The sequence below is a fragment of the Oncorhynchus masou genome, chromosome 21, assembly GCF_036934945.1.
Source record: "Oncorhynchus masou masou isolate Uvic2021 chromosome 21, UVic_Omas_1.1, whole genome shotgun sequence".
NCBI classification, from domain to species: domain Eukaryota; kingdom Metazoa; phylum Chordata; class Actinopteri; order Salmoniformes; family Salmonidae; genus Oncorhynchus; species Oncorhynchus masou.
The window spans coordinates 37254926-37281008 of NC_088232.1; the positions used below are offsets into that span (position 1 = coordinate 37254926).

At 42.0% G+C, this 26083-nt stretch overlaps 1 protein-coding gene across 4 annotated transcripts in view; it reads left to right on the forward strand.

Moving 5' to 3' along the window:
- The first annotated feature begins 1002 nt into the window (after positions 1-1002).
- LOC135508285 (NHS-like protein 3) overlaps positions 1003-26083 on the forward strand; it is a 51076-nt gene continuing 25995 nt past the window's right edge. Inside the window, exons 1-3 of one of the 4 annotated variants that reach the window (XM_064928367.1) lie at positions 1004-1345; positions 3094-3250; positions 23024-23282. In XM_064928367.1, the coding sequence (XP_064784439.1) occupies positions 23048-23282 (235 nt within the window). In that variant the 5' untranslated portion in view covers positions 1004-1345; positions 3094-3250; positions 23024-23047. Of the gene's footprint in view, positions 1346-2116; positions 2211-3093; positions 3251-23023; positions 23283-26083 lie in introns of those variants that run through there. The other 3 variants (XM_064928369.1, XM_064928366.1, XM_064928368.1) reach the window with 3 other exon arrangements.

The window sequence follows — 26083 nt, forward strand, 5'->3', positions numbered from 1 at the left end:
TGTTTGTGTTCATAAATAAGATATGAGGGAGCGGAGAAACACTATCCTTCCCCCGAGGTAGACTTTCTCATCTCCCACATGGTAAACTGAGGTCACTCACTGTGTCAGTGAGAGAGGCCAAGACGTTATTGATGCCATTGCTGACACATATCTGGGCCAGCCTGTGCAGAGCTAGATTATATTTAGGTTTTTTTATGGCCTGTTATTTATAAACAACTAAGATAGAGTCTTGATCTCATGGTGGACTCCATGCAGAGCAGTCTTAAAGAATCAGGCACCAATGGGACAAAAGGATGTTCTGCTGTTTGATCATTCCCATACATTAGATGAAGAGTATTGGTTCTGAATTATCTGGTCATTGTACATATATAATGATGTGAGATAACGTAATTAACGTGAAAGAGAAATGGGGAGGCTTGGGCATGTTGCTGTGGGGGGTGCAGGGCTGTTGACTGGGGTAGGGGCAGCCAGATGGAAAGCAAATGGAAAAATTGATTTATTGGTGGTGACAGTGGGCAGCTGGGAGGAGGTGCTCTTATTCTCCATGGACTTTACATAATGATGGAGCTTCCATGGCTGCTCCTGTACTAAGTGGACCTAATGTCAGGACTGGTATTGCTGCTAGCCCTGGTATGGTTTTGAGACCTGTTCAGAAATCTTGACCTCATGAATGTGCTATGTCAAAGGATACTTTGACTGTGAATAAAGTTAACTTCATAGCTTTCATTAGTAAGGTTATCTACACGACTTGTATTGTGGAAAGCAGAAATGGCAGGTTGAATTTATTATAATATATATATATATTTAGTAGTACATAATTAGACTGACCATGATTTCTCGCACACTCCAGCACAGTAGGTGGCGGCATGCCCCTTAACGTTTGTTTGCGGACCGCCATGATATCAAGGAAGAAGAAGTGCACATTAATCATTTGTAATGTTCAGCTACGAAGGATATTTTGCCCACCACCAGATGGCCGTCACAGCGCGCGGACATCAACATCATAGATCATCCCTATCATTTTTTCACCTGTGCGCGCACTGCAGCCACAGATAGGACAGCACAAGACGCACGTATTGTGTAATTTGGGGGAAACCATTGGAGCGTTCGTGCGAAAAACCGATTGAGCCAGTTTGTGGAAAACAATTCATGGAGTGTTTCGGTCAGCAGAAAATACCACTGTAGTCTCCTCCTGTGGCACATTTAGCGGAAATGCTTTACCTGGTGTTTCAGTTCGGACTGTGAACCACTTTGGAGAGGAACGCAGTGGAAGCGCTTCAAATGTAAAGCAGATGAGGCAGAATTTGACCTATCAAATCGGGATTTAAAAGTATTTAATCCAAAGGTAAACATATTCCGAATTAATTATTTTTTGCCGTCGTCTGCAGGCTTTCTGTATGGCAAGTTTCTAATACTTTATAGTCAGTGTGTTATGTGTAGTGTAGCATGCTGAATTTGGCAGTTGTGTGATGAGGGGAACGTGAACTCACGTGTCATCATAAAGTCATAACTTTTTTATGAGCTCTGACATATGCCGCGGTCAAATACTTGTTGGAACTAGGAAACTCTGAAATGTTCTAATGGTTGTAGCCTAGTTATACGCGTGCCGCGTTCAACAAATCAGCAAGTCGGATATTTCTTAGTTCCGACCAGCATATGAACGTGGCAATAATGATAAGTGTCATATATTTCATAACTTTCATCCTAAAGTTGAACTTTCCTACTAAACAATGAGGAAAATAAGATCTCAATGACGTATCAATATCTTGCCTGGACAACCAACGTTGAATTGCATTGAATTCTACATCGGGCAGAAATGATCGTTTGAATCAGGAAAGTTTCCTCTCACGACCTCTACAAAAGCCAGAATGTTGAATACAATTCTATTTTAACATACTTTACAGTTTGGCCTTGTGGTTAGTCCTTTTGATGGTAGGAATGTCGCACAATCGGCTATATCAACAGGGAAGTATAATTACATAAACTTTTCAAAGGGCTGGTAGTGCAGTCATATTTCTATCACCTGAAGCATGTGCTGAACCATGGAAACACGTGCACGAGCTCAGCAAATCCTGCATGTATTTTTATGTTGTGGGCATGCTTCAGTTGATAGAAATCGGAATGCACTACAAGCGCTTCGAAAAGTTGATGTAATTATACTTTCCTGTGGATATATTGTCTCACATTCCTACCGCCAAAAGGACCAAACGGTAAAGTACATTAAAATATCATTTTATTACACTTTCTGGCTTGTAGAGGTCTTGAGAGGGAACGTTCCTGATTCAAATGCTTATTTCTCCCCTTTGTAGAATGCAATGCAATTCAACATAGGGTTTCCAGGAAAATCAAGATCATGCTTTTAGAACTATGTGAGGTAGGCCTAATTTGACATAGGCTACATGATTGGCAATCGGTGGTACAGGTACAGCCAACTTGGCATGCAGGGTCAGGGTGGTGGATAGCCTGGAGACCCAATGTTGAATTGCATTGGAACTTTCAAACAGACAGGTAAAAATACATATAATCTTAAACATGTTTTACGAAAGAGATATTTACAATGAAAGACATTTAGTTTTCTTTATCTGAGCAGGACTCATGGACACTGACATAGCGCCAACCTACCTTACCATAACACTATCTCTCCCAGTCAATGGCCTCATGGCAGTCTGATACATGTATTTCCTATTTCCTTTATCTTGAGTGAAGATTATTTATTAACCTGACTGGAGATAACCTGACAGTCTCAGTTCTCGAGAGGGGGCTTCTTCTGTTTGTAGACATACTGTACATTGCCTGGCCATGGACTTAGAACTGAAAGCTGCAAACAAAGTTGTTTTGACTGCAGATCAATTGTGAAATGAAACAGTACTCCAATGTATTCACATCTTTCTATGGATAAAGTCCCTTTGGAGACAAATTGGCCAGATTTCAGTCGTTTTAGACGTTGTCACATGATATGTCAGTTGCTTGTTTTGTCTCGTTAATTTGATCGTGGACAACTAAAACCTGATAATTACCAGTAATTACCAGTGCAGTCTGCTAATAAACATTGGCCTATAGTTTATTTTGACAAAATTGTCCTGATCATTTCAGGACACCCCTCTCTAACCTCTGCCCCTGATGACTTCACCATGACTTCTGGAGTGGAGACAATATACTTTTGTTTAGGAAGGGTGTGTCCTGCACTGGTGTTTCTTCCTTCTCACTCGGCTGCCTGCCAAGCCAGTGCTTGTACCCATGGAGATAACAGGTGCCTTATGTAACCACAGATCCAGGGGGAGATTCCTCTGCACAACTAGGGCCCTGACCTTTCTTCCAGCATGGGACTTGACCTAGAAAAACTCAGGGTCCTAGGAATAGAGGGATGAGGGCATGACAGATCAAGAGGATCTTAAGAGAGGAAGGATAGCTCAGTCTAGACAGTGGTTAGTGTTTGGGAGAACTCAGGGGAAAATGACCACAGTGACCAGTGGGGAGGAGGGCTAGTCAGTAGAACTTAGTTCACAGCAGTGTGGACAGATAACGTCTCAGTATTATGATGGGCTGTAGACATTCTAGCCTCAGTCTGGAATGGGCGACAGTCCCGTGAGTGTGGTGAAATCAGCAGTGACTCAGGTCTGTAGTGTAGTGAGAAGCCTCCTTTGTGTAGACAGGGTGGTAGACCCTATGTTTAATCAGTGGGATTGGTTTACTTACTCATCTGTAATCATTGAACCATTGATCAGCACTAATGGGAAATCCAATCAGTCAAAACGTTAGCCACGCTAATGTGTGTGTGAGCGTGTGTCTCATGTTCTCAGGCCAACATTCCTAGGTCGGCGGACTGCGTTTCAGTAGTAGTAGCCAAACGGGACAGGCCTTCTTTTAGTAGCCTATTTAGGCACTCTGAAATTCCAAAACAGTTTACATAGAGACCACAGCGCATTTGTCCACTGCTGGATTAGTCTGCTCTGCTCTGTCTGCATGTCTGATAACCCTATACCATCTAGTCCTTACTATAAGATTTCCCAGTCCTCTCACCCTACATAGTGCTTAGTGTATGGCAGTCTGTGACTGAGTGAGTGAGTGTGTGTTATTGTGGTTGGGGCACAGAGGGCTTGTTTTGACTGGAGAGAACAGAGACTTCAGAGATGCCAGTGGCAGGAGAGGATGTTTTTTAAGCCACAGCTGTGTTTATCCCAGCAGTCACTAAGTCACTACTGTCAAAAGACTTCACCTCCCCTGGTTCTGTTCCCTCAGACCAGGGTCTTCATCCCCATAGATACAGAGGTCCAGGGTTAGGCCCACGGCAACACTTATATGAGGTCAAGAAATGGGCAGATTCAACAGTCCAGTCTGAGAAACTCAAGAGTCTCTCACTATTGAAACATGTGAACAATATGAGAAAGTAATGAGGGGTACCAGTAACTTTAGCCTGTGCATAATTAGTTGTAAAACTTTATCTTACAATGGTATTCTCTTATGGCCCTTGCCATTGTGTTTTTATGACTCTGGTTCCTAGGCTACTGTATAAGTTCTCTGTCAGGCAGAAAGAGGGAGGTAGGTGGGTGGGTGGGGGGGGGGGAGAGAACAACAGGGAGAGAGGGGGTGAAGGATATTTGGAAAGAGGAGTTCCTCAGTAATTATCAATCTCTCAGGAATGCAGGCTCTACTCTTAGACAAGCTGCTGCATGGCTACAGTGGCCCAACAGCACTCAGACTTGAACAGATCTGTCCACAGCTCCACATATTCACCCTTACAGCAACAATGACCCTGATTCACTGTCGGCTGACCTCATTTCAGTTGGGTCTTATCCAATTCTTTATGTATATTTAGTATTGGCATGTATTGTTGTGTTGAATTTATTTCTATCAATATCCTGATCCACATATCCTTTATTATAGCAAACAGAAACTTAGGTAAGGTTTTGCCTCAAGAAAAATGCATATCTATATATTCTTGAAATACTAGCGTTCAAACTCACTGTCTCGTTAGAAGGCCATTTGTGTCTTGTCGGATGTTTTTTAATGTTTCCTCTTTTCCACTAATTTTACAAAAGTCCATGGGAAGACCAGGAATTGTCCAGAGTTGACTGTGCCTTTTAACCGGCTTGGAAAATTCCAGAAAATTATGTCATGGCTTTAGAAGCTTCTGATAGGCTAAGTGACATCATTTGAGTCAATTGGAGGTGTACCTGTGGATGTATTTCAAGGCCTACCTTCAAACTCAGTGCCTCTTTGCTTGACATCATAGTACGCAAGAATAAACACCATGGGACCATGCAGCCATCATAACGCTCAGTAAGGAGACGCGTTTTGTCTTCTAGAGATGAACATACTTTGGTGCGAAAAGTGCAAATCAATCCCAGAACAACAGCAAAGGACCTTGTGAAGATGCTGGAGGAAACCGGTACAAAAGTATCTATATCCACAGTAAAACGAGTCCTATATCGACATAACCTAAAAGGCCGCTCAGTAAGGAGGAATCCACTGCTCCAAAACCGCCATAAAAAAACGGTTTGCAACTGCACATGGGGACAAACATGGAACTTTTTGGAGAAATGTCCTCTGGTCTGATGAAACCGTGGAGCAATGGGGTGGCAGCATCATGTTGTGGGGGTGCTTTGCTGTAGGAGGGACTGGTGCACTTCACAAAATAGATGGCTTCATGAGGATGGAAAATGATGTGAATATATTGAAGCAACATCTCAAGACATCAGTCAGGAAGTTAAAGCTGGGTTGCAAATGGGTCTTCCAAATGGACAATGACCCCAAGCATACTTCCAAAGTTGTGGCAAAATGGCTTAAGGACAACAAAGTCAAGGTATTGGAGTGGCCATCACAAAGCCCTGACGTCAATCCTATAGAAAATTTGTGGGCAGAACTGAAAAAGCGTGTGCAAGCAAGGAGGCCTACAAACCTGACTCCGTTACACCAGATCTGTCAGGAGGAATGGGCCCAACTTATTGTGGGAATCTTGTGGAAGGCTAACTGAAACGTTTAACCCAAGTTAAACAATTTAAAGGCAATGTTACCAAATACTAATTGAGTATATGTCAACTTCTGACTCATTGGGAATGTGATGAAAGAGATTAAAGCTGAAATAAATCATTCTCTCAACTATTATTCGGACATTTCACATTCTTAAAATAAAGTGGTGATCCTAGCTGACCTAAGACAGAGACTTTTTAAATGTCAGGAATTGTGAAAAACTGAGTTTAAATGTATTTGGCTAAGGTGTATGTAAACTTCCGACTTCAACTGTACACCGCTCCTCTGGTTCAGAACGTGCATGTGTTCTAATCACCTGCCTCACTGTAGAATGCCCTTCACTTGAGTGGTTATGCTCTTCTTTATTTGATAATGCCCACAGAATAGAGGCATACCCTGATTTATGAAATATCAGTACTAGAGGTCGACCGATTATGATTTTTCAACGCCGATACCGATTATTGGAGGACTAAAAAAAAGCTGATACCGGTTAATTTTTTATTTTTTTTTACATTTATAATAATGACAATTATTATTACTGCTAATTAATACTGAATATTACTGCTAATTATTACTGCTTATTAATACTGAATGAACACTTATTTTAACTTAATATAATACATAAATTAAAATCAATTTAGCCTCAAATAAATAATGAAATGTTCAATTTGGTTTAAATAATGCAAAAACAAAGTGTTGGAGAAGTAAAATTGCAATATGTGCCATGTAAAAAAGCTAATGTTTAAGTTCCTTGCTCAGAACATGAGAACATATGAAAGTTGGTGGTTCCTTTTAACATGAGACTTCAATATTCCAAGGTAAGAGGTTTTAGGTTGTAGTTAATATAGTATTTATAGGACTATTTCTCTCTATACCATTTGCATTTCATATACCTTTGACTATTGGATGTTCTTATAGGCACTATAGTATTGCCAGTGTAACAGTATAGCTTCCATCCCTCTCATCGCCCCTACCTGGGCTCGAATCAGGAACACATCGACAACAGCCACACTCGAAGCAGCGTTACCCATCGCTCCACAAAAGCTGTGTCCCGTGCAGAGCAAGGGGAATAACTACTCCAAGTCTCAGAGCGAGTGATGTTTGAAACGCTATTAGCGCGCACCCCGCTAACTAGCTAGCCATTTCACATCGGTTACACCTGCCATTGGGCTGATAGGCATGAAGTCATAAACAGCGCTGTGCTTGCGAAGAGCTGCTGGCAAAACACACGAAAGTGCTGTTTGAATGAATGCTTACGAGCCTGCTGCTGCCTACCATCGCTCAGTCAGACTGCTCTATCAAATCATAGACTTAATTATAACATAACACACAGAAATACGAGCCTTTGGTCAATAATATGGTCGAATCCGGAAACTGTCATTTCGAAAACATAACGTTAATTATTTTAGTGAAATACGGAAACGTTCGGTATTTTATCTAACGGGTGGCATCCCTAAGTCTAAATATTCTTGTTACATTGCACAACCTTCAATGTTAAGTCATAATTACGTAAAATTCTGTCAAATTAGTTCGCAATGAGCCAGGCTGCCCAAACTGTTGCATATACCCTGACTCTGCGTGCAATGAACGCAAGAGAAGTGACACAATTTCACCTGGTTAATATTGCTTGCTCACCTGGATTTCATTTAGCTAAATAAGCAGGTTTAAAAATATATACTTCTGTGTATTGATTTTAAGAAAGGCATTGGTGTTTATGGTTTGGTATAGTCATCCAACGATTGTGCTTTTTTTGCAAATACGCTTTTGTTAAATCATCCCCCAGCGTTCCATCGATTATATGCAATGCGGGACACGCTAGATAAACTAGTAATATCATCAACCATGTGTAGTTTACTAGTGATTGATTGACTGATTAGTTTTTGATAAGTTTAATGCTAGCTAGCAACTTACCTTGGCTTCTACTGCATTCGCATAACAGGCAGTCTCCTCATGGAGTGCAATGTTGTAATCAGGTGGTTAGGACTAGCATTGGACTAGTTAACTGTAAGGCTGTAAGATTGCCTCCCCCGAGCAGACAAGTGGTTAGAGCGTTGGGCTAGTAACCGGAAGGTTGCAAGTTCAAACCCCCGAGCTGACAAGGTACAAATCTGTTGTTCTGCCCCTGAACAGGCAGTTAACTCACTGTTCCTAGGCTGTCATTGAAAATAAGAATGTGTTCTTAACTGACTTGCCTAGTTAAATAAAGGTAGTTTTTTTATCGGCAAAATCAGTGCCCAAAAATACCGATTTCCGATTGTTATGAAAACTTGAAATCGGCCCTAATTAATCGGCCATTCCGATTAATCGGTTGACCTCTGATCAATCAGTACCGTAAAGCCACCTTTCACATGAGTAAAATGTTGACACTTAATCAGTTATTACAGCAGCACGCGTCATTATTTCACATAATGTTCACTCTATTCAAAACCGTACATGGGCAGTTCCATCAAAAGCGGCCCATGAGCACCAACATGTGAAGCTCATAGCAGCATATCATATTGGGTGTCAAATTAAAGCTGAGTCTATATTTTTAGGAAATGAAGGCATAGATACATTTTTCAAACATTTCCATCTAAGGAATATGGCATAACCTAATGCTTTGACAAGTTCACAGAAGTAAAAAAACGTGTGAATCCGTTACCAAATTGGTAACAGAATTACCCCAAAAGTGTAACGGAATTACTGCAACTGAGTTAGCTACAATGGTCACAAACACAGTTGGGTCACTTGCTCCTGTCCTCCCTTCCATGGCATACTGTTATGTTCAGCTCACAACTATTTTCTTTGTCTTTCTGTTGTCTGGTGGTCAAACCAAGAGTGTTAAAACAGCCTAAGTCTTGACAACTCCTCCCTCTCTCTCTCCAGTTAATATCACCTCACATCAGCTCTTACTGACACCTACCCATGAGCCCCCTCTTTCCATTTACTATAATTACCATCCTCACCCACTGAGCACCAACTAACACCAGACCTCCATTGATGTTGAAAATGTGTAAAAATTTGGTCAGTTCACCCTGGCCTTGATGTTAATGTCCACAGACAGACCGGACTGGACCTATCATAGACATGTTTCATAAGTTTGCATAGCACAAGTACAGTACATCGAGTAGAATCAGTACTGTACAGTGAGTTGAGCACAGTAGTCCAATACACTAGTACAGTATATCTACTGTACTGAACTACTGAGCTGTGCTGTGCTGTGATGTCCAAAGTTGTGAAACATGAGGTGAATAATTATGCATTTCTGTGTCGTAGAGATCAGGACCCATGATGTAATTCCATTACAGTAATTCCGTGTGTAAATCCACTAAACTTAAGGTAGGTGCCTTCTCATAACCAAAATATATATATTTGTAAACTCAAGATACCATGTCATAGCTGAAAACCTATCTTTTTTATTTGAATTCTGAGCAGATATTTTAAGAATTTTTGGAGAATGTGGACGCATAAAACACTGAGGGAGATTTTACAGTAATTCTGTCACCAAAGTTTGCATCTGCACAGTTCTTCCACTAAATTAATTAAAAAATGTAAAACAATAATTAAAAGTAGTCCTTATGCATAGAGTTTGGTTTGTTAAACTTTGAAATCAATGGTTTTAGTGTGGCATACATTTTCAAGTGAAAAAATCTGAGTAAAAGTGTAATTCCCTGTAATTCCATGGAATTGCCCACATTATACTACCCTAAGAGGACATTGGGTTTGAGGGGGATCTATGTCCTACACTGATCTCTGAAGGTGGACTAAATGTTCACTAGAACCTTGAACACTGCTCTGCCACTTTAAATCCCAGTGTCCAGACGTGGAGGTAAATGTGAATTTGCTCTTGTTTAAACTAAGCTATACTCACTCTTTAAACAAAGGTGTCTGGTTCACTGCCACACCCTCCTGTCTTTGACTTGTCCCCACGGGCGCATGTACCAGCCAGGTTTGCTTCCTCACCCTGAGTCACTTTTGCAACAACTCCTGTAGTGTAAACTTATTCCAATCTTCACTTGCACAATACATTAATATACAGATTGTGCTGTTGCATTACAATGGTCTGGATGTGTCTGCCACAGCAGGGAGGGTGTATGATATTTATGCCTCTATCATTCTCACTAATCATGGTAGCATCCACATTAATGAAGTTTTCAGAAACATATTCTATTCTTATTTAAAGTAAAATGAACTCTAAAATGACACAGTACATTATTTACCATTCATTTATATTGGGCACAACAAGGGACTAGATCAAGTGCATGAATTTCTAAACTGTAAAAGAGACATGAAAAACCCTTATACAAAAGGAGGCACTGTACTGCCTCCTCATAAAGTATTTGATCTTAAATCCAATGCTGGAGTATAGAACCAAATTCAAAGTTTTAGCGTCACTGTCCAAATAAATACATAGGGGAGTGTACAAAGTACTGTGTGGGTCTGATGTTTTCTTCAGGCAAAGCAGGTGCCAGTGTCTTAACTCCCCAGGCTTACTCATATAAAACTGGAGACCTACATATCCCATGGAATTTATGCTCTGGCAGCTTCATTAAATAATACCCGCAAAACACCCATCTTAATGTCAACAGTGAAGAGGCGACTCCGGGATGCTGGCCTTCTAGGCAGAGTTCCTCTGTCATATTAATCTTTTATTGGCCAGTCTGAGATATGGCTTTTTATTTGCAACTCTTCCTAGAAGGCCAGCATCCCAGAGTCACCTTTCCACTGTTTTTTTTATTTTTATTTTATTTTACTAGGCATGTCAGTTAAGAACAAATTCTTATTGTCAATGACGGCCTAGAAACAGTGGGTTAACTGCCTGTTCAGAGGCAGAACGACAGATTTCTACCTTGCCAGCTCAGGGATTCAAACTTGCAACCTTTCGTTTACTCGTCCAACGCTCTAACCACTAGGCTACCCTGCCGCCCCTGTTGATGTTGAGACTGGTGTTTTGCGGGTACTATTTAATGAAGCTGCCTGTTGCGGACTTGTGAGGCGTCTGTTTCTCAAACTAGACACTCTAATGTACTTGTCCTCTTGCTCAGTTGTGCACTGGGGCTTCCCACTCCTCTTTCTATTCTGGTTAGGGCCAGTTTGTTCTGTTCTGTGAAGGGAGTAGTATACAGCGTTGAGATCTTCAGTTTCTTAGCAATTTCTTGCATGGAATAGCCATCCTTTCTTAGAACAAGAATAGACTGACGACTTTCAGAAGAAAGTTCTTTGTTTCTGGCCATTTTGAGCCTGTAATCGAACGCACAAATGCTGATGCTCCAGATACTCAACTAGTCTAAAGAATCAGCTGTTTCCAGCTACAATAGTCATTTACAACATTAGCAATATCTACACTGTATTTCTGATCAATATGATGTTATTTTAATGGACAGAATATGCTTTTCTTTCAAAAATAAGGACATTTCTAAGTGACCCCAAACTTTTGAATGGTAGTGTATGTATAGTGGCTTGTGAAAGTATTCACCCCCTTGGCATTTTTCCTATTTTGTTACCTTACAACCTGGAATTAAAATATATATTTTTTTGGGGGGGTTGTATCATTTGATTTACACAACATGCCTGCCACTTTGAAGATGCAAAATATTTTTTTGTTGTGAAACAAACAAGAAATAAGACAAACTGAAAACTTGAGCGTATATAACTATTCACCCCCCCAAGGTCAATACTTTGTAGAGCCACCTTTTGCAGCAATTACAGCTGCAAGTCTCTTGGGGTATGTCTCTATAAGCTTGGCACATCTAGCCACTGGGGTTTTATACCATTCTTCAAGGCAAAACTGCTCCAGCTCCTTCAAGTTGGATGGGTTCTGCTTGTGTACAGCAATCTTTAAGTCATACCACATATACTCAATTGGATTGAGGTCTGGGCTTTGACTAGGCCATTCCAAGACATTTAAACGTTTCCCCTTAAACCACTCGAGTGTTGCTTTTGCAGTATGCTTAGGGCCATTGTCCTGCTGGAAGGTGAACCAGTCTCAAATCTCTGGAAGACTGAAACAGGTTTCCCTCAAGAATTTCCCTGTATTTAGCGCCATCCATCATTCCCTCAATTCTGACCAGTTTCCCAGTCCCTGCCTATGGAAAAAAAAACCCACAGCATGATGCTGCCACCATCATGCATCACTTTGGGGATGGTGTTCTTGGGGTGACGCGAGGTGTTGGGTTTGCACCAGACATAGCTTTTTCCTTGATGGCCAAAAAGCTACATTTTAGTTTCATCTTACCAGAGTACCTTCTTCCATATGTTTGGGGAGTCTCCTACATGCCTTTTGGCGAATGCCAATCATGTTTGATTATTTTTTTCTGGACACTCTTCCGTAAAGCCCAGCTCTGTGGAGTGTACGGCTTAAAGTGGTCCTATGGACAAGATACTCCAATCTCCGCTCTGGAGCTTTGCAGCCTCTTCAGGGTTATCTTTGGTCTCTTTGTTGCCTCTCTGATTAATGCCCTCCTTCCCTGGTCTGTGAGTTTTGGTGGGCAGTCCTTTCTTGGCAGGTTTGTTGTGGTGAAATATTCTTTCCATTTTTTAATAATGGATTTAATGGTGCTCCGTGGGATGTTCAAAGTTTCTGATATATTTTTTTAACCCAACCCTGATCTGTACTTCTCCACAACTTTGTCCCTGACCTTTTTGGAGAGCTCCTTGGTCTTCATAGTGCCGCTTGCTTGGTGGTGCGGTACCCCTTACTTGGTGATATTGCAGACTCTGGGGCCTTTCAGAACAGGTATATATACGGAGATCATGTGACTCTTAGATTGCACACAGGTGGACTTTATTTATCTAATTATGTGACTTCTGAAGGTAATTGGTTGCACCAGATCTTATTTAGGGGCTTCATAGCAAAGGGAGTGAATACATATGCATGCACCACTTTTCATTTTTTTATTTTTTAGAATTTTTTTAAAACAAGTTATTTTTTTCACTTCACTAATATGGACTATTTTTGTGTATGTCTATTACATGAAATCCAAATAAAAATCAATTTAAATTACAGGTTGTAATGCAACAAAATAGGAAACACGCCAAGGGGGGTGAATACTTTTGCAAGGCACTTTAGTTATTTTGCTGCTGTTTAGTACTGTTCAGGAGATGATTCTCTTGGTTGACGTAAAGGCACCACATCTATTGTGAGGGAAATGTAAACGGCATGTCAAAGCACAGGCCTGCTTCAGTAGCATTGGGCTGGAAAACTACAGCGGAAGCCAATGGTGTGTGTGGCTGCAGTTAAATAAATAGTCCCAATGTTTATACCTTCAAGGAATTCTCAAGGAACTTTTGTCCTTAAACCTCTTTTTGTTGGTATTATTATGTGTGTATTGTTTGTGTTTCAACACCCAGCCACCATTGAGATGTGTGGTTTGGAGTCCTACAATTACCGTGCCAATGAAGCAACTGTGTAATTTTGGTAGGGGAAACTTTGTGAGAATTTTATTTTCCTGATCCTTAATTTGTGTGTGTGTGAGAAAGAGGGTTTCTTAGGCATATTCTGAACAATTTAGTTGGGAAGTTACCAAAGTGCTCTGTTGTATGCTTAGGCAAATATTTATTTATCTATGGAAGGCCATGCATCAAATACGAGCAAATCAAACACAGCTACAGCATTGTGCTAGATGCACTGGAATTATATACAATGTTGTCATGAATGTTGTGATTGTTGCTCTGATTTGTAGCACCTTCTCATTTTGAAATGCATGATCCATTGTTGGACCTAACTTAATCTTGTGTAATGTGTGCAAATTAGGGTTGGGTGGTATCCAGATTTCCATATCTTCATACCATGCCTGTGCCGTCCCGTAATATAAGGTATTACCGACAGTGTACAAAAGGGGCAGTATTTTGTGGCGGAGTATTTCTGTCTGTAAAAAAGCTATTCTGTGGGGAAAAAATCATTCTGATTGGCAGGGCCTGGCTCCCCAGTGGGTGCACCCATGGCTGCACCCCTGCCCAGTCATGTGAAATCCATAGATGACAGCCTAATGAGTTTATTTAAATTGACTGATTTCAATATATGAACTGTAACTCAGTAAAATCTTTGAAATCGTTGCATGTTGCGTTTTATAATTTTGTTCACTATAGACAGCACAGCAGGGATCTTAATCCAGGAGGGGATTATCTCTGCTGCTCTTACCAACGCGAACAAGTTAGCAAAACCCAATCTTAGTGAATTTAATAGTTATAAGAGATATTGCTGGCAAACAGTAGTGAATGTCATACAAGTGTAACTTGATCACCTCACTTAAGTTGCACTGCAGGAGTGACTCACCTCACGAAGCTTCCGTTTTGCTCATTGTGCTTCTTTGTAAACAAACACATGTGACTGGCTGTTTGTGCCAGTAGACGCAACATGCAACAAAAAACGCAACATGCAACAATTTCAAGTACTTTACTGAGTTACAGCGAATAAGGAAATCAGTCAATTTAAATAAATTCATTAGGCCCTAATCTATGGATTTCACATGACTGGGAATACAGATATGCTGCTGTTTGTCACAGATACTGTTTATTTTACATTTTTAAGCAGGGGCGTGGATCAGAAAATCAGTCGGTATCTGGTGTGACCACCATTTGCCTCATGCAGTGCGACACATCTCTTTTGCATAGAGTTTATTAGGCTGTTGATTGTGGCCTGTGGACTGTTGTCCCACTGATCTTTAATGGCTGTGTGAAGTTGCTGGATATTGGCGGGGACTGGCACAGATCCTTGCGACATCTGGCTGTACATTATCATGCTGAAAGATGAGGTGATCGTGGCGGATGAATGGCACGACAATGGGCCTCAGGATCGCGTCACGCTATCTCTGTGCAATCAAATTGCCATCGATAAAATGCAATTGTGTTCGTTGCCCGTAGCTTATGCCCTCCCATACCGCCACCATGGGGCAATGTTCACAATGTTGACATCAGCAAATCGCTCGCCCACACGACGCCATACACGTGGTTTGCAGTTGCGAGGGCAGTTGGATTTACTGCCAAGTTCTCTAAAATTGCATTGGAGGCAGCTTATTGTAGAGAAATGTACATTCAGTTCTCTGACAACTGCTCAGGTGGATATTCCTGCAGTTAGCATGCCAAATGCACGCTCCCTCAACTTGAGACATCTGTGGCATTGCGTTGTGTGACTAAACTGCACATTTTAGAGTGGCCATTTATTGTCCCCAGCACCTGTGGAAGGTGCACCTGTGTAAAGATCATGCTGTTAAAACAACTTCTTGATATGCCACACCAATCAGGTGGATGGATTGCCTTGTCAAAGGAGAAATGCTCACTAACAGGGATGTAATCAAAGTTGTGCCCGAAACTTGAGAGAAATAAGCTTTTTGTGCATATGGGAAATTTCTGTTTTATTTCAGCTCATGAAACATGGGACCAACACTTTACATGTTGCGTTTATATTTTTGTTCAGTATATTTAAAATGTAATTTGCAAATACAGTGCCTTGCGAAAGTATTCGGCCCCCTTGAACTTTGCGACCTTTTGCCACATTTCAGGCTTCAAACATAAAGATATAAAACTGTATTTTTTTGTGAAGAATCAACAACAAGTGGGACACAATCATGAAGTGGAACGACATTTATTGGATATTTCAAACTTTTTTAACAAATCAAAAACTGAAAAATTGGGCGTGCAAAATTATTCAGCCCCCTTAAGTTAATACTTTGTAGCGCCACCTTTTGCTGCGATTACAGCTGTAAGTCGCTTGGGGTATGTCTCTATCAGTTTTGCACATTGAGAGACTGACATTTTTCCCCATTCCTCCTTGCAAAACAGCTTGAGCTCAGTGAGGTTGGATGGAGAGCATGTGTGAACAGCAGTTTTCAGTTCTTTCCACAGATTCTCAATTGGATTCAGGTCTGGACTTTGACTTGGCCATTCTAACACCTGGATATGTTTATTTTTGAACCATTCCATTGTAGTTTTTGCTTTATGTTTTGGATCATTGTCTTGTTGGAAGACAAATCTCCATCCCAGTCTCAGGTCTTTTGCAGACTCCATCAGGTTTTCTTCCAGAATGGTCCTGTATTTGGCTCCATCCATCTGCCCATCAATTTTAACCATCTTCCCTGTCCCTGCTGAAGAAAAGCAGGCCCAAACCATGATGCTGCCACCACCATGTTTGACAGTGGGTATGGTGTGTTCAGGGTGATGAGCTGTGTTGCTTTTACGCCAAACATAACGTTTTGCATTGTTGCCAAAAAGTTCAATTTTGGTTTCATCTGACCAGAGCACCTTCTTCCACATGTTTGGTGTGTCTCCCAGGTGGCTTGTGGCAAACTTTAAACAACACTTTTTATGGATATCTTTAAGATATGGCTTTCTTCTTGCCACTCTTCCATAAAGGCCAGATTTGTGCAATATACGACTGATTGTTGTCCTATGGACAGAGTCTCCCACCTCAGCTGTAGATCTCTGCAGTTCATCCAGAGTGATCATGGGCCTCTTGGCTGCATCTCTGATCAGTCTTCTCCTTGTATGAGCTGAAAGTTTAGAGGGACGGCCAGGTCTTGGTAGATTTGCAGTGGTCTGATACTCCTTCCATTTCAATATTATCGCTTGCACAGTGCTCCTTGGGATGTTTAAAGCTTGGGAAATCTTTTTGTATCCAAATCCGGCTTTAAACAACAGTATCACAACAGTATCTCGGACCTGCCTGGTGTGTTCCTTGTTCTTCATGATGCTCTCTGCGCTTTTAACGGACCTCTGAGACTATCACAGTGCAGGTGCATTTATACGGAGACTTGATTACACACAGGTGGATTGTATTTATCATCATTAGTCATTTAGGTCAACATTGGATCATTCAGAGATCCTCACTGAACTTCTGGAGAGAGTTTGCTGCACTGAAAGTAAAGGGGCTGAATAATTTTGCACGCCCAATTTTTCAGTTTTTGATTTGTTAAAAAAGTTTGAAATATCCAATAAATGTCGTTCCACTTCATGATTGTGTCCCACTTGTTGTTGATTCTTCACAAAAAAATACAGTTTTATATCTTTATGTTTGTAGCCTGAAATGTGGCAAAAGGTCGCAAAGTTCAAGGGGGAAGAATACTTTCGCAAGGCACTGTAAATTCATTAAAAATCCTACAATGTCATTTTCTGGATTTTTTTCTCCTCATTTTGTCTGTCATAGTTGAAGTGTACCTATGATAACAATTACAGGCCTCTCTCATCTTTTTAAGTAGGAAAACTTGCACAATTGGTGGCTGACTAAATACTTTTTTTGCCCCAGTGTATGCAACAGCTTGGGCCGCCTAATTTGCCAGAATTTTACGTAATTATGACATAACATTGAAGGTTGTGCAATGTAACAGGAATATTTAGACTTATGGATGTCACCCGTTAGATAAAATATGTAACGGTTCCGTATTTCACTGAAAGAATAAACGTCTCGTTTTCGAGATGAAAGTTTCCGAATTCGGCCATATTAATGACCTAAGGCTCGTATTTCTGTGTGTTATCATGTTATAACTAAGTCTATGATTTGATAGAGCAGTCTGACTGAGCGATGGTAGGCACCAGCAGGCTCGTAAGAATTCATTCAAACAGCACTTTTGTGCATTTGCCAGCAGCTGTTTATGACTTCAAGCCTATCAACTCCCGAGATTAGGCTGGTGTAACCGATGTGAAATGGCTAGCCAGTTAGCGGGGTGCGCACTAATAGCGTTTCAAACGTTGTTCCCCTTGCTCTGCATGGGTAACGCTGCTTCGAGGGTGGCTGTTGTCGTTATGTTCCTGGTTCGAGCCCAGGTAGGAGCGAGGAGAGGGACGGAAGCTGTACTGTTACACTGGCAATACTAAAGTGCCTATAAGAACATCCAATAGTCAAAGGTTAATGAAATACAAATGGTATATAGAGAAAAGTTCTATAATTCATATAATAACTACAATTTAAAACTTCTTACCTGGGAATATTGAAGACTCATGTTAAAAGGAAACACCAGCTTTCATATTTACATTTACATTTAAGTCATTTAGCAGACGCTCTTATCCAGAGCGACTTACAAATTGGTGAATTCACCTTCTGACATCCAGTGGAACAGCCACTTTACAATAGTGCATCTAAATCATTTAAGGGGGGGTGAGAAGGATTACTTTATCCTATCCTAGGTATTCCTTGAAGAGGTGGGGTTTCAGGTGTCTCCGGAAGGTGGTGATTGACTCCGCTGTCCTGGCGTCGTGAGGGAGTTTGTTCCACCATTGGGGGGCCAGAGCAGCGAACAGTTTTGACTGGGCTGAGCGGGAACTGTACTTCCTCAGTGGTAGGGAGGCGAGCAGGCCAGAGGTGGATGAACGCAGTGCCCTTGTTTGGGTGTAGGGCCTGATCAGAGCCTGGAGGTACTGCGGTGCCGTTCCCCTCACAGCTCCGTAGGCAAGCACCATGGTCTTGTAGCGGATGCGAGCTTCAACTGGAAGCCAGTGGAGAGAGCGGAGGAGCGGGGTGACGTGAGAGAACTTGGGAAGGTTGAACACTAGACGGGCTGCGGCGTTCTGGATGAGTTGTAGGGGTTTAATGGCACAGGCAGGGAGCCCAGCCAACAGCGAGTTGCAGTAATCCAGACGGGAGATGACAAGTGCCTGGATTAGGACCTGCGCCGCTTCCTGTGTGAGGCAGGGTCGTACTCTGCGGATGTTGTAGAGCATGAACCTACAGGAACGGGCCACCGCCATGATGTTAGTTGAGAACGACAGGGTGTTGTCCAGTATCACGCCAAGGTTCTTAGCGCTCTGGGAGGAGGACACAATGGAGTTGTCAACCGTGATGGCGAGATCATGGAACGGGCAGTCCTTCCCCGGGAGGAAGAGCAGCTCCGTCTTGCCGAGGTTCAGCTTGAGGTGGTGATCCGTCATCCACACTGATATGTCTGCCAGACATGCAGAGATGCGATTCGCCACCTGGTCATCAGAAGGGGGAAAGGAGAAGATTAATTGTGTGTCATCTGCATAGCAATGATAGGAGAGACCATGTGAGGTTATGACAGAGCCAAGTGACTTGGTGTATAGCGAGAATAGGAGAGGGCCTAGAACAGAGCCCTGGGGAGAGAGAGGGGAGAAAGAGGGAGAAAGAGGTCAGAGCACAGGGTAGGGCAGTGTGAGCAGAACCAGCGGTGTCGTTTGACTTAGCAAACGAGGATCGGATGTCGTCGACCTTCTTTTCAAAATGGTTGACGAAGTCATCTGCAGAGAGGGAGGGGGGGAGGGGGAGGAGGATTCAGGAGGGAGGAGAAGGTGGCAAAGAGCTTCCTAGGGTTAGAGGCAGATGCTTGGAATTTAGAGTGGTAGAAAGTGGCTTTAGCAGCAGAGACAGAGGAGGAAAATGTAGAGAGGAGGGAGTGAAAGGATGCCAGGTCCGCAGGGAGGCGAGTTTTCCTCCATTTCCGCTCGGCTGCCCGGAGCACTGTTCTGTGAGCTCGCAATGAGTCGTCGAGCCACGAAGCGGGAGGGGAGGACCGAGCCGGCCTGGAGGATAGGGGACATAGAGAGTCAAAGGATGCAGAAAGGGAAGAGAGGAGGGTTGAGGAGGCAGAATCAGGAGATAGGTTGGAGAAGGTATGAGCAGAGGGAAGAGATGATAGGATGGAAGAGGAGAGAGTAGTGGGGGAGAGAGAGCGAAGGTACGGCGCGATACCATCCGAGTAGGGGCAGTGTGGGAAGTGTTGGATGAGAGCGAGAGGGAAAAGGATACAAGGTAGTGGTCGGAGACTTGGAGGGAGTTGCAATGAGGTTAGTGGAAAAACAGCATCTAGTAAAGATGAGGTCGAGCGTATTGCCTGCCTTGTGAGTAGGGAGGGAAGGTGAGAGGGTGAGGTCAAAAGAGGAGAGGAGTGGAAAGAAGGAGGCAGAGAGGAATGAGTCAAAGGTAGACGTGGGGAGGTTAAAGTCGCCCAGGACTGTGAGAGGTGAGCCGTCCTCAGGAAAGGAGCTTATCAAGGCATCAAGCTCATTGATGAACTCTCCGAGGGAACCTGGAGGGCGATAAATGATAAGGATGTTAAGCTTGAAAGGGCTGGTAACTGTGACAGCATGGAATTCAAAGGAGGCGATAGATAGATGGGTAAGGGGAGAGAGAGAGAGTGACCACTTGGGAGAGATGAGGATCCCGGTGCCACCACCCCGCTGACCAGAAGCTCTCGGGTGTGCGAGAACACGTGGGCGGACGAAGAGAGAGCAGTAGGAGTAGCAGTGTTATCTGTGGTGATCCATGTTTCCGTCAGTGCCAAGAAGTCGAGGGACTGGAGGGAGGCATAGGCTGAGATGAACTCTGCCTTGTTGGCCGCAGATCGGCAGTTCCAGAGGCTACCGGAGACCAGGAACTCCACGTGGGTCGTGCGCGCTGGGACCACCAGATTAGGTGGCGCGGCCACGCGGTGTGGAGCGTTTGTATGGTCTGTGCAGAGAGGAGAGAACAGGGATAGATAGACACATAGTTAACAGGGTACAGAAGAGGCTACGCTAATGCAAAGGAGATTGGAATGACAAGTGGACTACACGTCTCGAATGTTCAGAAAGTTAAGCTTACGTAGCAAGAATCTTATTGACTAAAATGATTGAAATGATACAGTACTGCTGGAGTAGGCTAGCTGGCAGTGGCTGCGTTGTTGACACTACACTAATCAAGTCGTTCCGTCGAGTGTAATAGTTTCTACAGTGCTGCTATTCGGGGCTAGCTGGCTAGCTAGCAGTGTTGATTACGTTACGTTACGTTAAAAGAACGACAATAGCTGGCTAGCTAACCTAGAAAATCGCTCTAGACTACACAATTGTCTTAGAACAAAGACGGCTATGTAGCTAGCTAGCTACGATCAAACAAATCAAACCGTTGTACTGTAATGAAGTGAAATGAAAATGTGATACTACCTGTGGAGCGAAGCGGAATGTTGACCGGGTTGTTGAAGTTAATTCGGTAGACGTTGGCTAGCTGTTGGCTAGCTAGCTAGCAGTAACTCTTACGTTAAGGACGACAAATAGCTGGCTAGCTAACCTCGGTAAATTAAGATAATCACTCTAAGTCTACACACTCTAAACTACACAATTATCTTGGATACAAAGACAGCAAAGACAACTATGTAGCTAGCTAACACTACACTAATCGAGTCGCTCAGTTGAGTGTAATAGTTTCTACAGTGCTAGTAGACGGTAGACGTTAGCTAGCTGCTGGGCAGATAGCAGTGTAGACTACGTTAGGACGACGAAATACGATAATTACGCAATTATCTTTGATACAAAGACGGCTATGTAGCTAGCTAAGAAGAAATTGCTAAGATTAGACAAATCAAAACCGTTGTACTATAATGAAATGTAATGGAAATGTTCTCATGTTTTGAGCAAGGAACTTAATCGTTAGCTTTCTTACATGGCATATTTTGCACTTTTACTTTCTTCTCCAACACTTTGTTTTTGCATTATTTAAACCAAATTGAACGTTTCATTATTTATTTGAAGCTAAATAGATTTTATTGATGTATTATATTAAGTTAAAATAAGTGTTCATTCAGTATTGTTGTAATTGTCATTATTACAAATACATTTTTAAAAATTCGGCCGATTAACCAGTATCGGCCTTTTTGGTCCTCCAATAATCGGTATCGGTATCGGCGTTGAAAAATCATAATCGTTCGACCTCTAGCCCCAACCCCAGTGAAAATGTGTGTACTTCGTTTTGAGAAGCAGGAAGTCATTGGTTTGTTATCAGGTAACCATGGTGTGATGTGTCAGTTCCTTGCGACCAGACTGAACCAAACATGGATCAATCAAATTAGACAAATTTACACTTCTGAGCTCTTCTCCAGCCATCCTTTTGATTATTTCACTGAACATCCATGGGAAAGTACACCATTTCCTATTAAGACATTCATGTGATATGAGCTTGTCTCTCTTAACATTCCTTGTGAATTGCTCTGCTTGGGATAGCAGAGCCAAGCAGTACTGTGGTGTTAGTTCAGTGATGGTCACTGTCTGTCTGGGTGGGTGGGGATGATGTTCCCCATATTCCTCCATTTAAGAGCATTCGGAGATTCCAGTGGTTGAGTGCTGACATTCCTCTAGGTGATTGGAGTGATTAACGGTTAATTTATGACCAGTGTGAGGGGTGTCTGGCAGCCTGCATCTGCTGCAATCATTTAGCTAGTGTTTTAGAGCCAAACCAGGGCCTTAGTTACAGTACACTACATCTCATCCAAAATCTTTCAATACTTTAAAATGATATTTTGATAATGGAGCTCTGTTAGAGAAGAGCCCATTTATGATAATTTTGAGACCCATCTTAGAGAGGGATTGCAGAGGCCAAAGGCTCCTCCTGGACATTTTGGCATTAGGGCTGGATGGCAGTAGAGGGGCATCTTGCCAAGACTCAGTGATTTGGGGATTTTTATGTGTTGGTTGCATGCCTCAAACACACAGATTATCCCTGAAGAACTGACACTTGGCTGATATGCTTTGCATGTACTGTAACTTAGATGGAGTCATATCTTGCTCTATTGAGATACCTGCCTTAGAGGAAATAAGTTTGGCAGGGCGGAAGAGGGATGGAAGAGAGGGAGGGTGATGAGCTCATTGTGTCAGGGTGTTGAGATGGAGCCAAATAAAGACAATAAGTGACAGCGGGAAAGAAGGTGAGCTAGTGTTGGAGATCGATGCGGTTAGTTCTCTAGTAATGTGTGTGTGTGTTTCTGGATGTGTGTGTGTGTCTGTGTGTGTGTGTGTGGCTTCGGGTGGGGCACTGTGCATTATGACTACATGTTCAGGAATGAAGGGAGCAGTGCCAATTCTTTGCAGAGGCAGTGAAGTTTGGTTGAGAAGCAGGCAAGATGGGTCTGAGTAGGCTGGTTGTGTGGTCTGGGCTCTGCTCCCCCACACCCTAACACAGAGAGGGGCATGATCAAAAGAGTTGAAGTCGATTTAAACCAATGGTGCAATGCTTGTGTACTATTGATGTAGCAATTGGAATGGACAATGGGAAAGTATTTATGCAAATGTTTTCCTTAAATTAGTGGAATTGCTAGGATTTGGTTACATAAGTATGTTTCTATAATTGACTCCCTCTCTTTTCTCCTTCTCTCTCTCTTAGGGAGTAGGTCCAGTGTGAGGTGGGATGTCTGGCCGTGAGTCTGTGGGAGACCTGATCCCCCAGGACGTTGCGGAGGTGTTTGCCCATGAGAGGCAAACCAAAGGGGGCCGTAGGAAGAAGCGTGGGGGCTCCCTGGGCCGGGCCTTCAGCTGGTTCAAGGGAAAGAAGAAGAAGGAGGTCAATGCTAACGGACAGATCCAGGACTTTCATTCAGTTGGTCCAAAGACTGGCAAGATCTCCTCACAGGGCCACAGCCATGGTAAGAACAACCTAACATGTTATCCACTATGTGGAGCAGGTTGGCGTTTATTGGGATGAGTTTTGTTCTTGAGGAAGAACTGAGCGATTTCCGCGAAATGGGCCAGCTGCAAAGTCCAAAGTTGGCTATATTGTAAAAATGTATGAAAGCAAAAATTCGATTTTTGGTCTTAATTTAGGGTTAGGCATTAGGGTTGGGTTTATGACGTTGTGGCTGTGCCAGCTAGTAACCACTGCAGAGCTGCCTCCAGAACAATATTCATGATGAAAAACATTAACCCACCTATGTGGATCCTCACTCTCCACTATGTGATTGACTATGTTTTAACATTGTTTAGCAATCAAAATATGTTTACTGATATCTCTCTTTCTAGACTGTATGTGGCTCAGAGAATATGGCACAGACTGTAGCTTGCTGTTTGTGAACCAGGTTGTTTGTTTATTGATATCATTTCAAGTGGGGCTAGGTAGCTATAGTCTAGTCTCTGGATTGTGGTGTTGGGTGTTCAGAAACAGTTCAATATATTGGTCTTGCACACCAAAGCATGTTTGCTCTCTGGAGGACAATTTCTGACTCGCCAGCTACCCTTTGACCTCCCCAGACATTGTTTGCCTTGAAGAACTCTTGTCAGTCCTGTTCTGTGATACCCAACCAATCTCCAGCAGTGTTCAGGTTGCAGACAGGTCCAGATTCCAAACTGTCAAACATTGACGTAGACTCATAGAAGGGATGAAATATGGCTCACTTACTTACGTTTGGTCATACAGAAATATACATATGTTAAGACATACAGAAATGTACGTTTAGACATAGAGAAACTTACACAAGTTAAGACAAAGAAATATACACACATTTAGACATAGAGAAATTAATAGCTTATTCACATAGAATGCTCTTCAATCAGAGGCACCGCAATGAGATTGAAATTTGCATAGCTATATGTACTATATATGAGAGAATGTTGAACAATATCAGTAATTCATTGTTTAGTCAGTGTACTGTATCGTGTGGTATTGCCACGTTTTTGGTTAAGATGTTTTCAATGATTAAGAGTCACTGTAAGTACCAGCTTGACTTTCATTCCTGCTAAATGTAATGTTTGGAAAATCACACCAACAATCTAAATGATGCAAGCAGCACAACACAGAAGCACAAACACACACAGTCCAACACTTTTGTTTTCTTTGGGAGCCCATTTGTTAATTGTCATTTATTTCCGCTCTTGCAAGAGCACAATAGCACTGCTCGGTTTAGTAAGAGCTGTTTTATGTTTGTTTATCTGTCGGTTCTAGTGTAGTCTTGGCTAATTGCTCCAAAATAGTGCCTAGGGATTAGTGCTTTTTGAGGTCGCTTCGGTTAGATCATGAAAAAAATAATCGTGTTTATTTAAATGTTTTTTATTTTTATGAAATCCATTATGAAAAAATGACTTAAATTATTTTAGAGCTTTCCTCAGCCATCATCAGTCTTTTTCCTGACACTGACAGTGTGTTGAATAGTGTAACACAGAATGAAACAATTAATAAGAGCTGATAAATGATTTATACTTCTACTTTTACTTTTGATACTTAAGTATATCTTAGCAATTACATTTACTTTTGATACTTACGTATATTTAGAACCAAATACTTTTAGACTTTTACTCAAGTAGTATTTTACTAGGTAACTTTTACTTGAGTAACTTTCAATTAAGGTATCTTTACTTTAACTCAAGTATGACAATTGAGTACTTTTTCTACCACTGTGCTTATCACATATCAACCATAATTGATTCACATTTCTTAGTTTACTTTAAGAAAATATTTCAATTGTGTATATTACTTAGTTTTTATTAGATGTCTTTATTATTTGTCCATTCCTTAGTCATCATCTCCTGCTCATGCAGTAGCAGCCAGCCAGACTGGCTGTAATGTTATTTCTGTGCTCCCCATTGAACAAGTCATCCTATATAGCTAATCTAGTAGCTAGCTGGCTGACAATTATTTTACTAGTTCTTCAAAGTAGATGAGGCATACTTTCAAGACTGCTTATTGCCAACTACCACAACTATCAATTGGGTAGAGCTACCTCACGAGCTGTCTCTATCCCTCTCGTTGTTGTGTAAATTTCCTCTCTCATAAGGTCTCATATATTTTAGGGGCGAAAATAACTCAAATGGTCTGTGTGTACCCACCCTGGCCTACAACTACAACTTCCAATCAGCCCAGCGTCCCACATAGTACTTGACAAAAAAATGTATTGTGAATAATTTGATTTCTCTCTAGAGAAACGTCACGTTAAGCTCACAAAAAACTAAATGGTTTTCAAATAATTGACCCGACTTCAGTTAATTAGTTGTTTAATTAACCGAAAGCCCCCCCCCCCCCCGACATTTTGGTTAATCACTCAACACTACTCCATAGACCTTGGCCCGTATCCATAAAGCATCTCAAAAAAGGTCATAGGAATTCTGTTAAAACCTGTTTTAAGACAAAAAAACCTCCCAGCTCAGAGTAGGTTATATTAGGATGTTAAGACACTGCCCAGACAAACTCTGAGCCAGGAGTAAAATCAACTCATAAAAGTTTATCTGAGCTTGTAATCACGACAGTTTGAGGTACCACAAAGGAAAGATAGTGGTGATGCTCATTAACGTTGCAAATGATGGGGAATAACCAATCGCAATGATGCATCGGCAGGTGTGAACTCTATGACACGGTTCAGACAACCACAGTGAATGTGACTGTACATCAAATGTTGCAATGGTAAAACGTTTGATATAATTTTCGCCAGACATGATCACTTTGCCTTCTCTTAATTAT